Source organism: Melanostigma gelatinosum (genome assembly GCF_949748355.1).
Source record: "Melanostigma gelatinosum genome assembly, chromosome: 7".
NCBI classification, from domain to species: Eukaryota; Metazoa; Chordata; class Actinopteri; order Perciformes; family Zoarcidae; genus Melanostigma; species Melanostigma gelatinosum.
The window spans coordinates 12753299-12771358 of NC_136640.1; the positions used below are offsets into that span (position 1 = coordinate 12753299).

General features: G+C 42.5%; 1 protein-coding gene across 1 annotated transcript in view; it reads left to right on the forward strand.

The window, feature by feature from the left end:
• Positions 1–16231, forward strand: part of dscaml1 (Down syndrome cell adhesion molecule like 1) — a gene marked incomplete at both ends in the record, with an annotated part of 86704 nt that extends 70473 nt beyond the window's left edge. Inside the window, 17 exons of the mRNA XM_079272606.1 lie at positions 1279–1425; positions 1523–1678; positions 3670–3809; positions 6853–7006; positions 8758–8875; positions 9141–9304; positions 10697–10795; positions 12472–12660; positions 12914–13042; positions 13233–13391; positions 13536–13691; positions 13864–13894; positions 14031–14149; positions 14315–14467; positions 14643–14837; positions 15000–15308; positions 15693–16231. Coding sequence (XP_079128732.1) covers positions 1279–1425; positions 1523–1678; positions 3670–3809; positions 6853–7006; positions 8758–8875; positions 9141–9304; positions 10697–10795; positions 12472–12660; positions 12914–13042; positions 13233–13391; positions 13536–13691; positions 13864–13894; positions 14031–14149; positions 14315–14467; positions 14643–14837; positions 15000–15308; positions 15693–16231 — 2957 coding nt within the window. The remainder of the gene's footprint in view (positions 1–1278; positions 1426–1522; positions 1679–3669; positions 3810–6852; positions 7007–8757; positions 8876–9140; positions 9305–10696; positions 10796–12471; positions 12661–12913; positions 13043–13232; positions 13392–13535; positions 13692–13863; positions 13895–14030; positions 14150–14314; positions 14468–14642; positions 14838–14999; positions 15309–15692) is intronic.
• Between the last annotated feature and the right edge of the window lie 1829 nt (positions 16232–18060).

Here is an 18060-nt window from a genome sequence, read left to right on the forward strand (position 1 = left end):
CCCTGATTTCTTATACTTTTTTCTTAACCCCTTATGTGTCTTGTTCATATCTTCTTTCTATCCTTATATCGCTTCTCATAAAGGTGGGATTGTGAAGGGAGAAAAATCTGTTTTTTGCCTTCTATTTATTTAGCCGAAAGGTTTATTCATGCAAAACCCTGTTTTCAGTTTTCTAATCCTCCTTTCTCCTCTCCCTGCCTTCCTCTGTCCTCCTCCCCACCTACTCTCGCTTCACCAGCTGCAGAGAAATTCCCTGGTGGACTTGGCCCAATCTCTCTCTTTCATTGCTCTCTTGTCTTTCACTCAGCTCTCTTCCTCTCTTCCTGCCCCTCCTTCTCTCACAAGTTGACTTCTGTTCATCTTCAACAGTGTGCGTTATTCAAAGCCTGAAAGACTAATGGTCAGCGGTAGCCAATAGAAGAGACACCTGGACTGGTGGGGACAGAAGGAGGCTTGTACAGAGAAAGAGAGATGGTGGTTGTAGAGATGGTCCTATACACCAGGCTGGAAGCATGTTATGAGCTTTTTATCTATCATTGGCCTGTTTACTCGCCTCAGGTTTGATATGGAAATTTAGGGTTTCAGTGAGGGCGTATTTATTTATTTATTTATTTATTTACAAGCTAGGCCAACGCAATCCTAATTTTGAGGAGACAACGGCAGCTTTTACAAACAATCACATCTTCCCAAATATTAACCCCACTGACAAAGCGAACGACCGGTCATTACAAACACTTTTCAAACCAACACAACTTTGCTTTAATTTGTAGATCCAAAAAATATTCGAAGATTCCAACTATGTCAGGGTCAGGGTAAATCTTGGCTAAATGTGTATGAAATGATGAAAAAACCTTAAAGCTACCTAAAGGAGATATTACAAACATAAACTGTGTACAAATGATGCACAAGACATCTAGAAAATTGGGTTTTTAATATTTCACTCAGTGTAAACATATACCTTCAATGGAGATCTGGAACAAGCCGACATATAAGAATATATGTGTAATGTTGTTGCAGTTTTGAATAAGATCATTTTTAAAAAAGGAAAATGCTACTTAAGGGAAGAAACCTGGATATTAAAGGATTCCTTAATTTTCTCTATTTCATATGTATTTAGCTCTGTCATGAAGCAGTGCGATTGTTTTTCACCCTTCAGTAAAGAGACCTTTCTTTTTTAATTAAACTCTGGATTACATAATGTTAGACATCAACTGAAGATACGTTGTTCAGATTATCGTAACGTTTCTCTTCTCTCTCTCTCTCCATCTTTCTTTTCAGTGCCCAGCCAGCCTCCTCAGAATATTCGAGCCATTTCTGTAACATCGGACGAGGCAGTGATCACATGGGCTGAGCCTCCCAGGATGACACTGCATGGCGTATTGAAGGGCTATCGTGTCGTGTTCTGGACTGTCTTTCCTGATGGAGGTTTGTTGAGTGTGTGTCTGTCATCTTATTTGTGACACCATGATAAGTAACAGGTCTGCCCTTGGTCCGAACATTGCACACTTTCTGTCCTTTTCAGAATGGGGTGAAATGCAAAACATCACAACCATCAAGGAGCAGGTGGAGCTCAGCGGCCTGGAGAAGTTCACCAACTACAGCATCCAGGTTCTGGCCTACACCCAGGCTGGAGACGGTGTCCGTTGCAACGTCCTGTACATCCAAACCCGGGAAGACTGTGAGTCCGCATTTTATTCGATCTTTCCACACAGATAAACCAAACAATGAACTGACCCTTTTGTCATTTGCTTTAACACACCTTTGTGGCAGGTCGAAGGGTTTTTGCTTTTAGTTTAGGCCGCGATGGGAGGCAGAGAGGCGGGGCGGTGGGGGGGGGGGGGGGTCTTTGTAAGGCTGAGGTTGCTGATTAAAACCTCTTTGTGCTCTGATGTGCCATTACCACTTCTAATGAGAATTAAGAAGCCAAAAAGTGTGTGTGAGTGTGTGCGTGTAGTTAAGGAGCCTAAGGGTGTGGGTCTGTGCGTGTGAATATGCGGAAGTGTTGGTGGGTGGTAAGTGTGTATTCAAAAGTGTACCGTGCCTTAGCATTGGTGTGCATGCGCGGGTGCATGTGTGTGTGTAGATGCGCTGTTGTTTGTGTGCAAGTCTAGCTTACCACCCAGCACAAGGAGAGGGATTAATTCTTTGTGGCTTAGAGAGAATTAATTTTGTGCTTACACTGGCGGGTTGTGGATTACATCCGTATCCGCCTCTCCTCTCCTCCCTGGGGCCAGGCAAAGGAGGAGGCAAGCGTCTGGAGATGGAGAAAATGAGGGGAGAAAGGGAGTGCAGGAGAGAGAGGGGGCAGAGATTCTAAGAAGAGCCATTTCAGAAAAGGCCTTTATTCTCTCTTCCTCACTTTATCTCCATTTTATGAGTCAGTCTCACTGCAATAGCTCTTCAAATATGTGTGTGTGTGTGTGTGTGTGTGTGTGCGCTACTCAGGGGCAAGCTGAGTTTCTCTTTTGCCCTGACGCGGGTTGACACTGTGTCCAGGGGAAACCTCTTCACATACGTTCAGCGTTCTGTGTCTCTCTCGGTCTCTCCCTCCCTTTGTCCTCTGTTGTGTCTGCAGCATATGGAAAAGTGTTTGAAGTGGAATTGTGCAGACAGACAATTCTTAGCCTGCCTTTCTCTCTGTCTGTTTTTTTTAGACACAAAGACAGTATGAATAGGAGCAAAGAAGACAGAGATTCATGATTAAGTTATTTTTCATGCTCTTTTTGATTGTTAATTTGTGGATTCAATGTTTATCACAGTATGTTTAGGCTACTAGGAATTACTGCACGTTGTCTTATTCTTTCAGGATTTTCTAACCTTCTAAGTGGTCATAATAATCCCTGTTACACCAAGAACCAAACACTACATGCTTGACTCTTTTGTTGTTGATCTTAGAGTAATGATCATCTTACCTCTGATGGGAACAAATACATCAAAAAATAATGTATGAATCCCTTATAGATCATTGGCTGCAGGACTCCATTCTAACACATAAGCATATACTGGAGTTTTCTTAAAAAATACTATACATTAATATACTATACTATACTACCATATAATATATATTTATTAAAAAAAAGTACATGTCTTTTCATACAAGCTAGTATCTGGTCAAGTAAGCAATGGTGCACAATGAGTTGTCCATATGGCAACATGATATATGAGAGAAGAAGGTTGCTCGTGTGCACGTCCAACCCCAGGTGGAAACAGGTGCAGAACAAAAGCGGCGAACAAAATGTAAATTGGGTAGTGCGTATTAATTGTCATTGGTATTGTTAAACCATTAATTGGTCGAAAAATGGCTTCTGAAGGCGGGCCTTTTCATGTTGCTTATTTTGTCAAAAAACAAGTCCATGTTTGCTTATAAATGAAGATAGATCATATTAATCAACATTAATTTAAATTATATTCCTAGTCTGCATGCACACCAAATATTGCAAGCTACATTGCCCAATAAAGGCTGTGATGATCAAATAATTAAATATTTATCAATATAAATATATATATTTTTTTAATATCTAGTAGGTACGCATTGATGTCTTTGGTGCTTGCATTTTAATTAACAGGCAACAACAACACATGTACACGTACTGTACATGCAGATAAATATACCTGGTTCACGTTTTACTCTGCCCTCCATTTCTCTCTTCACAACCCTTTATGATTCAGACCCCGGACCCCCAGCTGGCATCAAAAGTGTGCCCTCCTCTGCCAGCAGTGTCGTGGTGTCCTGGTTACCTCCTCACAAGCCAAATGGAATCATCCGCAAATACACCATCTACTGCTCCAGCCCCGGCTCTGGCCAACCGGTCAGTTACAAGAGGGGTGCAGAGAGTTTCAGGCTTGAGAAGTGAATGAAAGAGAGAAAAGGGGGGAGAGTACCATCCAAAAATGGCTGTTGATGAAGGGGGACTTATCCTTTATTTATGTAGAATACAGCTTCTGTTATACTTTTTATATGATGCTGAGATAGATTTAGTGATTCAATTATGACGCTGTTCTGCATTTGTATGTTTGTGGATGTGTGTGTGTGTCTCTCGGTGTGTGTGTGTGTGTGTGTGTGTGTGTGGTCTAGTGCTGCAGTCTCAGCAAGATGTGTGTGTGAAATGAGCTCTCCTAATACCGCAGTGTGTGTGCGTGCAAGCTCGCCCTCCAGCCTCATTTGCATATCTGCGTCTCATCACGTTGCCAGGACAACCTCATCTGTTCATCAACGAGGGCAGAAAACAAGCCGACAGAAAACACACACTCTCACTTACGTACACACACACACACACACATGTACCACACCATGCATATATATATATATATGCAACTAGTGTTTTTATGAAGCAAGAAATGTATCCTGCTTTTGCACATACACACACACACACAGAAATGCACCATATACATACATAGAATATGCATGTATTTTCTCCTTAGTCTCTGTCATTCACAAAATCTATCTGTCCATCCATCATCTATCCATCTCTTTCTCTCTCTCTCTGACGACCCATCTCTCTTTCTATCTCTTTCTCTTTCTCTCTCTGAAGCCCCCATGCAGAGTTTGCGATGATTACTATGTAAATGAGTGCGACTGGAGAGAAGGAAGGAGGGATAGGGGGGTCAGACACACCGAGCGGGGAGTACTTTTGTTCCTCTTTTCATTATCTCTCTCTATCGTTCCCCGGATCACCGCTATCTCCGCGCCGGAGGAATATTTTAATATCCGTTACAGCAACACACACTCTGTCACTCCCCCCTCCCATCCTCCCAACATCTAACCACCCACCCACCCATTCATCCATCCATTTATCCATTCATCCATCCATCCCTCCACCCACCTACCCACCGATTCATCCATCCATCCCTCCGTCCGCACCACTGCCTGCAGTGCAGACTATAGAGACAAATGCACAGAGAGGAGAAGAAGAAGACATTGATATACGTTAGAGTCAGGGGGAGAAATGCAGAGAGGATGTAAAACAGAGGGGGGGACTGGTGGATGGATGGAAGGAAAAGCAAGGATTGGGCCCACAGATGACAGGGAAATGTGGAGAGGGGCAGGAAAATGAAGAGAAGGACGAAGAGTGATGGCGCAGTGGGGTAAAAGGATAGGCAGAGAGGAAAGTATCGAAAGGACAGAGACAAGAGGAATGGATGATGAACAGGAAACACAGGGAAGTAATAAAAAGCCCAATGGATTCCTCCATGATGGCCTGCTCATAAATGTGAAAAACAGCATGAATACTGGAATATATTTGCCCAGAATAAACCATTCTGCAGACAACAACCCAGCAGGCTCGGACAGCGCTCAGCAACACTGCAGTGTCTTTGCGGGTTTTACAGGCCTCTGCGTTTAGTGGCTCTTCAAACCATTTGACACTTGTATTGCAGTCTTCATTTCACCTGTGCATGGGCGCCTGTCAGTCAGAAATGTAAGCCAGTGTCAAACAGTGGTAAAACATGTGATTTAGAAGGTGGCAGTGAGTGTTACTTATTACCTTGCAGCGTGTCTGTCTGTGTGTCTGTGTGTGTGTGTGTTTTGTGGTATTCTATTCATAGAGGCCAGCAGCACAGAAACAGACAGGGCTGCTGAGGGTCTGTGTGTACCTGGGTGTCGGGATACCTGAAGAGTAGATGAAGTGTATAGGTTTTGAGGGAATAAGGGTATAAGTGGTGGGTAGATGATGAATGACTGGCAGGCAGTAAATAAAAGAGAGTTTCTGTGTATTTGTGTGTGCATGTGTTTAAGGGACTGTGATGCGTATATGTCTAGACAGCAGACACATGTCTGGGTTAAACACACTGCAATTACACATCCACCTCCAGGTCATGCCACTGTATGTGTGTGTCAGTGTATTTGTGCTTGCTTGTGTGCATCCATTCCTTTCTCTGCCTGTTCATTGGACTCCTCCTCTCCTCTCCTCTCCTCTCTGTCAGTGCTGATGCCTGTAGTAGATAGGCCTCATTAGTGTATGACTGTTCGTGATATCTCTGACTGACTCATTTGTCTATCCCCCATTGTTCTCCTCTGTCTCGTATCTTTGTCTCCCCTCCCTGAGGAGAACAGCAGAGGAGAGGGAGTGGGCTTCTTCCCACGTTCTAACCCTCCCGCCTCTCTCTCTTCAGTTCTTATCCTCACTCCCTGCAGCTCTTTTTGCCTTATCATAATATGACATGCCCCAGACCCTCTGTACCTTCATCCCCATCCTCCTCTCTTTTCCTGTAATACTGACTCAAGGAGAGAATACAGGGCTTGGTTTACATTAGAATGATGTTCACTCAGTCCTTCACATTACGTCTGCCTCTCCAGTAAAGTGAAAAAATGATCTTGTCTTTGGCTTCCCACAGAATTGACTTTGTGATCCTCAACACATATGATACAATGCAGATTGTGGGATGTGACACAAAGATATACAGTTAAAAAGTATATTATTTAATGCATTTGTATCATTCTTATGGAAATGTAGAAAATGTGTACCTAGAAGATATTTTAACAGGTTTTCTTTGTGATCCTTTCAAATGTATTCATTTTCTCTTCTGCGCCACAAAGTGTCAAGCGCATTTCTTTTTTTTATGTTTTGAAAATATTTCTTAATGCAATACTTTATTTAGTGGTTCTGTACCTGATACAACTGCTTATTTCTACAAAACTTTTCAAGGGGAACAGAATCAAAAAAGCAAGTGAATGTATTTCAGCCTACTAGCAGATATGTGTTTTGATTTAAAACAGAATAGTCCGATGATGTTTAAGGTTTATATAATATTGCGTGACATGCTAGGATGTCTGGAGTATGCTTAACTCTGTGTTAAAACGCAGTGCTCCTGCAGTTCTTCCAAGATGAAACCTCTCTTTTTGGTTCTCCCCAGCTGCCCAGTGAGTATGAAGCCAATCCAGAGCTGCTGTTCTACAGAATCACTCACCTCAACCACCGGCAGCAGTACCTGATCTGGGCTGCAGCCGTCACCACTGCAGGCCGGGGCAACTTCAGTGACAAGGTCACTGTAGAGCCAGCAGCCAAGGGTGGGTCCTTCCACATGCAGATTCATTATGAGAGGCATACACCAGTACTTGGATGCTAAGTAAACATGGTTTTAGTCATTTGCAGGTCAAAAGAGCTTTTTTTCAACAGTATCTAAAGGGAAAGTGCTCATCTTGAACACATCAAAGTCTGCTGACAAGTCTTTGGGAGTGCTGCGGCATATGTGACAACGTTATATAAAACCCTTCGTGCCTCCAGGGAGAGCTGTGCCTAAAGTGAGAGATCAATCGGGTCTGAAGAAGTGCGATGATAAATGAATGGAGTACTCTTTTAATTGTCTGTATTTCAATGTGCAATTACGCACTGCTTCACAGTGAAACATTGTCATTAAAATACAAGTGAAACACGTTTATGTACGTATATGTAAGTATGTATTAAAAAAACGGCTTTCATTTTTCAACCAAATTTAGCCATAATTTAAGCTCTAAAGCTGGAAGGCTTTTTACCTTCAAATCACCGTATGAGTGGTTGTTGGATGGTTGACACCACACACAGTGTCCTTGCTTACATTCCTGACATTTCTGGTGCTTGTTCTCTCTCTCTCTCTCTCTCTCTCTCTCTCTCTCTCTCTCTCTCTCTCTCTCTCTCTCTCTCTCTCTCTCTCTCTCTCTTTCTGCCATTTCCCTCACTTAGGAACTGTTACGACACTGATATTTATTCCTTATTGACAATGCCATCAACTAAAAATAATCTCACTCTTACTCTGTCACTTGCTCTGTATAACTCCTCTGCATGGTTCTCAACCTCACCTCCGGTTTTTGAGCATGTGCTATTGATTTCAGAGTTCAGAGGGCACCAGATAAACTGGCCTGAATCAGGTAAACGATAAGAGTGGAAGCAAAAGGGAGAGCAGAAAGTTGACAAAAAAAAGAGAAAAGAAAACCAAAGGACCAGAGCCAACTAACACACAAGACAATAGAGAAGCAGAGTGTTTAAGAAAATGAAGAGGACAGTTAATCAATAGGCTTTGGATTAAAAGACGAGAAGAATAAGGGAGTAAGAATGAATAGAGTGCACTTCCCACCATATTATCCTTTCCTGTTGTATCCATTCGTTCCTTTGACTGCTGGGTGCAAAGGTTTGCAAGTTTATATGTGTGTGTGTGTGCGCGCGCTCGTACGGGTGGGTGCGTCAGCTGATCGGCAGCTGTAAAAGGCAGTGTGCTTCAGGCTTGCCCACTCAATACTTCATTCAACCTTAACATAAGTGCACTACAGCACTTGCATTAAGACGCCAAGCTTGAGAAAGAAAAGGAGAAGGAGAGAGTGGGTCGGGGGGATTGACAGAGAAAAAGAGGGTTATGTGCCTGAATAGATTGTTTTTTTTATATCCTCTCTGCTCAATCCTTGTCCTGTCTTATATTCTAACACATACGCTATTCTCTGCTGGACAATGTCACATTTCACACCAATTTATTTTCCAGCAAGTGTGAATCATGGTAAATACATTACACACTCTGCTAGTAAATCCTGTTTATTGAAAGAATCCTAAATTGAAAACAAATCAATTGCATATCAACCATTACATTCCTGTATTGATTGAACACATTCTGACACCTCTACTGCATTTGTTTATCGTGTTTAAAAATTGTTGATTTGACAATGGCAAGATCAACCGATTGGTACATGTTAATTAGGCGATTGCCTTTCATGTTAATGCTAACAGCTCGAATGGTCTTTATTCAATCGCTCTGCCTTCATACACCTTTTCATTTTTACATTTCGTCCACCAGCCCCTGCTAAGATCCTGTCATTTGGGGGCACAGTGACCACTCCCTGGATGAAGGAGGTGCGACTGCCCTGTAGCTCAGTAGGAGAAGCTACACCTACTATAAAATGGACCAAAGACAGGTAATATCCTCCCCAGAAATGTTATGTAAAGCTGAGTTTATGGTGCTGCTGTGATGCATCTAAGAGTGAATTCGTATTTAAGTATCTTGGTATCTTTAAACAAATGTGATGCAGCTCTGTAACACAAACTCAGATCATTTTCAACGGATGCTTTTGGACAATTTTGCAGCCTAACACTTAAAACGAAATAAATAACCTTTTGTCAGAATCTAGAAAGAATCGTTGACGACGTCCTCCCATGATTCTCTCTTTCTCTCTCTGTTAGTGAGGACACAGCCATCCGAGTGTCTCTAGATGGACAACGTCTCATTCTGGCCAATGGGACACTGGTGCTGCGCTCTGTCAAAGCTGAAGATTCTGGTTACTACACCTGCACCGCAACCAACACGCTGGGCTTTGACACCATCATTGTCAACCTTTTGGTACAAGGTAGGAAAGTGGCAATAATGTCATTAATACCCGTACCTTCCAGGCTATTTCATTTGGTCCATTCAGCTGTGGTTGCAACTCACTTATATGCCTGCTGTTCTTGCTGAAAATGAGAAACTGTAATACATTTCAACCACCGAAAAAAATATAATATAATAATAATATCTTAGTACAAGGTAAGTTTATTTAGACAGCATTTCCGCAACAAGGCAATTCAAAGTGCTTTAAATCAAAAGACAGACGGAGACAGAGTGCAAAAGAAACACATTCATGTAAATCCAATTAAAATTAAAAGTCAAGAGAATAGAAAATAATAACAAGCTAAAACAGTGCTGTGTAAAAACAAAGTCTAATAAAAGACAAACAGAAAAGTCTTCAGCTTTGATTTAAAAGAAGTCCACGTTTAGTTTTGACTCTGGGGACAGAAACCACACCTGTCCCAGATGTTGTGAGGTGTGTGGTGTATTTTGGCCCGAAACGAGTCAGTAAACCAAACATAGTATCAAAAAAAATCTATTTTCTGCACAGATAGGAAGCAAGTGTAAAGACCTCAGAACCGGAGTGATGTGATTCTCTTAGTGAGGACTGGAGCAGCAGCTTACTGAATCAGCTGCAGCTGTCGAATTGATTTGCTAGGGAGACCTGTGAAGACACCGTTCCAGTCGTAGAGTCTGCTGGAGTCTTGAAATTCAGGTCTGAGTCCATGACTACACCGAGATTTCTGTCTTGGTTTGTGGTTTTTAACATTGCAGACTGAAGTTGAGCGCTGACTTTAAAACATTCCTCCTTGGCACCAAAACTACTACCACAGTTTGATCTTTGTTTCATCATTGATTTGTTCAATGCATTAACATATGGGACCATAATCCCCTGATGATATGGTTCTGTAAATTAGTGTGTCATCTGCATAAGTATTGTTACTTATTTGGTTGTTTTCCATGATCTGAGCCAGTGTAAACATGTACTGTAGATGTTAAACTGAAGAGGCCCAGAATAGAGCCTTTGGGAACGATGCATGTCTGATTTGTCCATCCAGATGTGTAGTTACCTATAGACCCAAAGTAGTCCCTGTCCTTTAAGTAGGATTCAAACCAATTTAGTGCTGTCCCAGAAAATCCCACTCAGTTTTCTGTTTGGTCTAGTAGCATGTTGTGGTCGACCGTAGCAAATTCAGCACTGAGATCAAATAATACTGTGACAGAAATGTTGCCACTGTCTGTGTTTAAGTGGATCATTGGCGTCGAAAACATTGAAAAAAAAGGCTGTTGAAAAATAGCCGTTTCAAATATTTTACTTAAAAATGGGAGATATGGGCCTATAATTGTTCATTAGTTCTATGTCTAGATTGTGCAAGTAGTATTGAGCCGTTAACTTTTTGTGTCTCACCCTCAGTCCCTCCAGACCAGCCTCGTCTAACCGTTTCCACCACCTCCACCTCCTCCATCACTCTGGCTTGGATACCAGGGGACAACGGAGGCAGCTCTATCAGAGGTGCGTGGCCCTGCACAAAGCTGTCCTTCTGTCTGACTTTCTCTTTCTTCTTGTCTGTTGCCAATGTGTCTAAAGGTAAAGGTAAGTTTTGCCTTCGGCCATTGAGTCGGGTTTCTACATAAAATGTGAATGTGAAAAATATTTTCTTTAGTCTGTCTTTTCTTGCTCTTTTAACTGGCGCATTGTTAGTGTGCATACTGATCTATTCGTTTATTGATTAGCCTTCTGGTTTTATTTTTCCCTGGAAACTATGCGTCTGTTTGATTATCGTGTTGTTGGTGATTTCTGTGTGCCTGAATGGGCATGCTTTCAAATGTGTTTTAATTCCTTTTCTTTGTTCATGCTATGTGTCAGTATGAAGGTGATCCAGGGCCATTTGTCAGACTCCTTGTTGCTCTTTATACTTTTATGAAACTTTGAAGCAAGTGGGTTAAGACATAACTCCACCCAGAAAGACTTGGTGTCCCACATGTCATTTTTAAAGAAATGGCTGTCAAAACTATGAAGAAAAATAAATTAGATAAGATTCAAAAACATGTCTTTGAATCATTAATTTGAATTATATTTTAAAGCCACCAAAAGCTGTAACAATATAATGTGTTTGTGTTATTCATGTGGGTTAGCATACTGCCAGGAAGAACCAGAGAAAGCATTACAATCATGCAAGTCGGAAGTAATGTATTGTAATCTGTTGGGTGTTCAAATAATGATGGTCCACCAAGCTGTATTTGCATACATCATCCAGTGGCTCATACATTAGAGAAGCTGATATGTATATCTTGTATGTATAACAGAATGCAGGTCTGTCTGTGAAGCCATCTGCACAGTGTCAGCAGTCCCCATTCAGCAGCTATTTTACAATTACTACTGCAGTGTCTTCTGAAAAGTATTCCTTTACAGATAAAAGGTTTTTTATCTCAGCTGGTTATGAGGCTTATTTGCAGCTTGTGTAAAAAGGAAACAGAGAAATGAATAAAGAGAAGAGTAGATCCTGTAGGCTAGTACTCCTGCAGTTTGAACTGATGCTGTGCTCTAATCTTGTCTACAATAGTTTGTTGTTGTGCTGTTCTTGACCATTATGTTCTGCTGTGTTCTCTTCTGTTGTGTGACAGACAGAGGGTGACTATACAACTTATAAACCTGCAGGATCTGCACATATTAACCTCTCTAATGTTTTGTGCTCAATCACACAATCTGTTCGAGAGAGAGGGAGGAAAATATGGTCCAAAGACTACAATGAAACGCAGAGAGGAAGACATTATATATATATACATAATTATATACACACAGAAGAAAGACGGACACAGAGGGAGGATTCGATGTAAAGTGTCTCGCAGCAGTAGGGAGTTGGCTCTCCAAGGCAGCTGATTATAAAAACAGTCACCACATTGCATACCCTCATTTACATAGATGCTCAGTCAGCGCCATCCCAGTCTTGGGGTTTGTAGGTAACTAATGGCGTCGTAGACAGAGAGCAGCTCGACCGTCCTCCAATTGGGCCGTTCTGGGCAAGAGAAGTACAGTGTGGCACTGCCATCTAGTGAACAGTAGAGGAACCGATGTCAAATGTTCTGTTGGGTTGGTGCAAAATGAGTTATTTATCTCAACAGCTAAAAAAAAAAAGAGAATTATGTAATAAAGAAAGAAAATAACAATTATTGTGTGTGTGTGTGCAGGTTTCGTGCTGCAGTACTCTATAGACAACACGGAGGAATGGAAAGATGTTTTCATCAGTTCCAGTGAACGCTCCTTCAAATTGGACAACCTGCGCTGTGGCACCTGGTATAAATTAAAGCTGGCTGCAAAGAACAGTGTTGGAGCTGGACGCATCAGTGAGATCATCGAGGCAAAGACCCATGGGCGAGGTGAGAAGCCTGGAATAGGTAAAAGTGACACGTATTTATGGAATCCAGTTTTCCCAAATGACGAAGCAGATATCTCCTTTGAATGGCGGAATAGTGGCAGAGCAATAACATGCTCTAAGAGTGGCAGAACTTTAAGGACGAGAAGGCAGGCCTAAATCACACAGGCCTGCCTATGTTTTCTTATGTGTCTGATTACCTTTTATATGGTACAATTGTAATCTGAATGGAAAAATGCATCATGATTTTGCTTCAGAACCCCAGTTCAACAAGGATCAGCCGGTCTTCACCCACATTAACTCCAGCCACGCCCGCCTCAACCTGCAGGGTTGGGCTAGTGGAGGCTGTCCAATCACCGCTGTCATACTGGAGTTTAGACCAGAAGGTGGGTCACTGCTTTTTCAAGTTGCAACAGTATTCTGAGGCATCGTGCAACAAATCGAATAGGAAAAGTTTGCATCTAACAAAGAAATGTATTTTTGGTTTTAAGATAACTTTCAATCTTTTAATTGAAACCAATAAGGAGAGAAAAGAGATCAGACTCAACACCGGTACGGTATGTGTACTCCATGCAGGTACATGGGCATGGCAGAATGTACGTACCAATGCCACCACAGATGTGTTTCTGGCAGAGCTGCGTGAGGCAACCTGGTATGAGTTGAAGATGAAAGCCTGTAACAGCGCTGGCTGTGGAAACCAGAGCTCCCAATTTGCAACACTGGACTATGATGGTAGTGAGTTGATGACTTTCTCTGTTTGGCAATCCATTTTCGTATGAACAGTGGTATTGCTACTTCAATAAGAAATTCACTTTACTGGATACCTTCAAATATTATTGTGAAACAGCAGAAAGTAACCGCTGCTCTTCCCGTGTGCAGGCACAATTCCACCGATCAAATCCCCCCTGGAAAAGAACGATGATGTCAAGAAGCTGTTTTCGATTGGCAGCCCTGTGATCTTGGTCACACTCGGTGTTGCGCTGCTCTTCATCATTCGCAAGAAACGCAAAGAAAAGAGGCTGAAGAGACTAAGAGGTGAGAGAAGTGCGAGGAAGGAATTGGCAAAAACAACAAAGCAGTCTTAAGAGAGATTCCTGAAGCAGACTTCAGAGAGAAACTTGACTGAAGTCTCGAGAGTTGTATTTACTTTAAAGATTGATTCGTGTGTCAGGAATATATCATTTGTTATGCTCTATGCTCTCTGTAGATGCCAAAAGCCTGGCAGAGATGCTGATCAGGTCAGACTGCTATTTCCCAATCTTGCACAAAATCAGTCTGAAATATTATTGAGTTGAACTCAAAAGTAATTCCTCGAAAATGTTTAAACCGTGAATGTTTTTGTGTGTGTGTGCTCGTCGTATATCTCTGGATTAGTAAAAACAACCGCAGCTTTGACACCCCAGTGAAGGGACCACCTCAGGGCCCACGGTTACACATTGACATCCCCAGAGTGCAGCTGCTCATTGAAGACAAAGAAGGCATCAAGCAAATCGGTGAGAGGAAGAGAACATCGTTTACGTGTCTGTGCATGAGCGTTGGTTCAAATGGTCTTTATGTCAAATGTAAAATGAACATTTGGAGGCCTTTGACTTATAGTGGTCAGTTTTTTAAACTTGCAATAGCTGCTTTTATGAAATATTGCTTTTTATATCTTATAGGTGAGGACAAAGCCACTATCCCTGTGACAGACACAGAGTTCAACCAAACTGGCAACCCTCAGAGCTTCTGCACAGGTGTTTCCGTCCATCACCCTGCCCTCATCCAGAACACCGGTCCTTTGATTGACATGTCGGACATAAGACCAGGAACCAGTAAGTGCTCTCGATCCTCGCTGTCCCTTTTTCATCAGTAAAAGCAAGTAACTGTAGCAGTTTCGTCGCATGTGGAGTTGTACAGTGTTTTGCAAATGCTTGTCCATTTTCCTGGCTTTGAACTTCTTCTGTACATGTGCACAACCACCTTCTTTCGTCATCCATTTCCCACCAGACCCAGTGTCAAGGAAGAGTGTTAAGTCAGCCCACAGCATCAGGAACCGCTACTCAAGTCAGTGGACTCTGACAAAGTGCCAGTCCTCCACGCCAGCCCGCACTCTCACGTCAGACTGGCGCACAGTTGGCTCCCAGCATGGCATTACTGTCACAGAGAGTGACAGCTACAGTGCCAGCCTTTCACAGGATACAGGTTGGCACATGGGTGAAATGTCACTTACAGCCATTAACATGCACTTATGAGTAAAGCTATTTGTCAAATGTAAAGGAAAATATGGTTTGACAGTGGGACACACCTCGAAATGCATTTGTAACACTCTGATTAACTTTATTTCCTTTACTTTCTCTTTCGTAGATAAGGGTCGCAACAGCATGGTGTCGACAGAGAGCGCCTCCTCAACTTACGAGGAGTTGGCAAGAGCATACGAGCATGCCAAGCTAGAGGAGCACCTGCAGCATGCCAAATTTGAGATTACTGAGTGCTTTATCTCTGACAGCTCATCTGACCAGATGACCACAGGTACCAATGACAATGCAGATAGCATGACGTCCATGAGCACACCCTCAGAGCCCGGTATCTGCCGTTTCACTGCCTCGCCACCCAAACCCCAGGACTATGATCGTGGCAAGAATGTAGCTGTGCCCATCCCACACCGCGCTAAGAGTGAGTGGTTGCTGCAAAGCATGGACCTTTTTTCTTAAAGAAATACTTTTCCCATGGCATGAAATTTAAAATGGCTTTAAATGTGAGTTAAAAGAAATTGGGATATGAATTAATACCGAAATCAAAATCAGGCTTTGTAGATACAATTACACATTATAATATAATATACAATTACACATAAACAAAATATACTGCTAAGTTTAGAGAGGACGTTTCTGACTAAACTGACATATGTACATAGCGTAGTGATGCCAGAAAAGTCCAGGGCAATAAGCAGTTTAGATGAATACACAGTTTCATAGCGTGCAAAACGGTTTATTATCTATAGGTGTTGCTTTTTGCATGTTTTTTTCTGCCACATTAAATGTAACTTTTACCATCCAGGTGACTACTGCAACTTACCCCTCTACATGAAGTCAGATCCCTTCTTTCGAAAGCAGTCGGACCATCACGACCCATGTCCAGTGGTTCCACCCCGTGAAGCCTCTATTCGTGGCCTTGCACAGCGAGCATACCACACCCAGGGCCGTCATGTGACTGTGGACTCTGCAAACCAGCAGGCCCTAACCATGGGCCACTCCGGCCTGTCCAACCTCACTTCCTCTGGAGGAGCAACAGGAGGCTGTGGTGGAGGTAGTGGAGGGGCATCTGCTAGCTCTAGCAGCTCCACACTTCCCCAGAGGACTCTCACCATGCCAGGCTCTTCTTCCTCAATGGCCCAAAGTGCAGCGGCAGCTGCTGCTACTGCTGCAGCTGCTGCAGCATCATCCTCCGGTGCCACAGGAGGTGCCTCGTCGTCCTCCTCCAAGATGGGAGGATCCAGAGACTCTCTGCTGGAGAGCAGCTCCTCGGGCTTAGGCAGACTACAGAAGCAGAGGGATGGAGGGGCAGGGGCCTACTCCAAGTCATACACACTGGTGTAGCCTGCCATCACCGCGGCCTGTCACTGTAACTCTTAATGGAATGCTGGTCAAGCCAACGCTTGCCTGAAGCCTCTATGATAAGGTGGGGTGAGGAACATATACATGCACAGCTGTCAGTGCCTGCGCTGTGGCAGGCTGCAGGGGGCTGGTTGGGTTCCCATTGACACTACGGTATGAAGGGGTCAGAGTTGGGTCTCCACAGCACAGGGGTTTGCCTTTCTTTCTGCCTGATTGCTTTCTATTATTATTGTGTCATCTTTCTCTATCCCTAATTTCATCACCCTGGAAATCACTTGCCAAAACATAAATGATTTATCCGTTCACCTCATATTTTCATATTCTGATAAGGACACAGTACTTATGCACAAAATGCTTTCCACATGCACTGTCTTGTTTTCTGGATCAAGACAGTCCTAGAATGAGCCAGGTTGCTCGTGTTTTTTAGGTTTTTAAATGTTACTTTTCTGGTCTCTGATGGAAAAAGAGCTCATATCACAGCATTGTGCCATTGCAGGATGCTCTTACTGTATGCATAACCCACCTTGGTGTTACACTGGCTCTGGGAGGTTACGCCATCATGGATTCACACATTAGAGGCAATGAAACTACTGTCGCCTCAATGCCCGTTTTAAATTGTAGAGAATTTTCTTATACAAGCAATGGATGAAACAGCATAGTGGTGTTAATTGATGCTTTTATAAACAGAAACAAAGCTGAGGAGATTCAAAAAACGTCAAGCATCATCAAGTGAAAGATGAAATCAAACCTTTTATTCCCCCCCGTCAATTTTCAGTTTATTTTCTGATGATATATGATAGAAAAATGGATCCATGTAACAGTAACCTTCACAAGCCTGCGTGTGTGCGTGTGGGTGTATATGTGTAAATATATATATGAATACATGTGGCAGGCAACACCAACAGTGGACTTCTTTTAAAATCAATCAGTATGCTGACCTCTCTGGCAGACGTCTGTGTCAAAACTGAACCCCCTCCACTCGTACCTGTGAAGAGGAGTCGAACAGTAACGATGACGATGTAACATTGTGATCCTAAAATGGTCCAGCATTTTGAAGTGTGATTGACAGAAATGCTTCAGAAATTCTACTAAAGAGGAGGTTGGTTCAAAAGAGAGCAATTACGGATGAAAGAGGTTCCTTTCAACAAAAAAGCAAGAGACCTTTTTTATTATCATGGCACCAAAATGCCATTTTTCTTTGTTGACTCATTTTACCTGTATCCACTTTTCCCTTTCTATCCTACCCCATCGTCAATCCCACCCACCCAGTGTCCCATCATATCCATACAGTGTCACTGTGACCTATTGCTAGCATACTGGCTAGTTAAAAAAGACAAGAGAAGAGGTCTAATATGCACAGACAGGCAGAAATGCTACTTGATGTTCATTATAACTTGAATGGAGAGACGAGTTGCAAATATACAGCAAATTTATTGAGATGTATACAAGAAAAATCATATTTGTATGAAGTGATCTTAAATTTATGAACAGACAATGATTTCGAGATTATAGACCGAGAGATCAAGTGTTGATAGAATTTGCAGTTGTGTTAGGAAAACAAGAAGAGGGGGTTACAAAGCAGAGAGATAAGTGGTGTCCAGAACTAAAAGATGTGTTTTCAAGTCCCTCCACCTCACTGAAATTTATTTTAGCTTTATGCATGGTACTGTATCTGCTAACTCTCTTAAGTTTCCCCCCCCCCCATTTCTTCTCCCAAAGCTTAAACCCATAACAAAGATGGTTCCAAAAAAAATGAGTTGCTCCAAATGTTTTGCAATGGCAAAACGTAACATCAGGGCTCTCGCAATAGA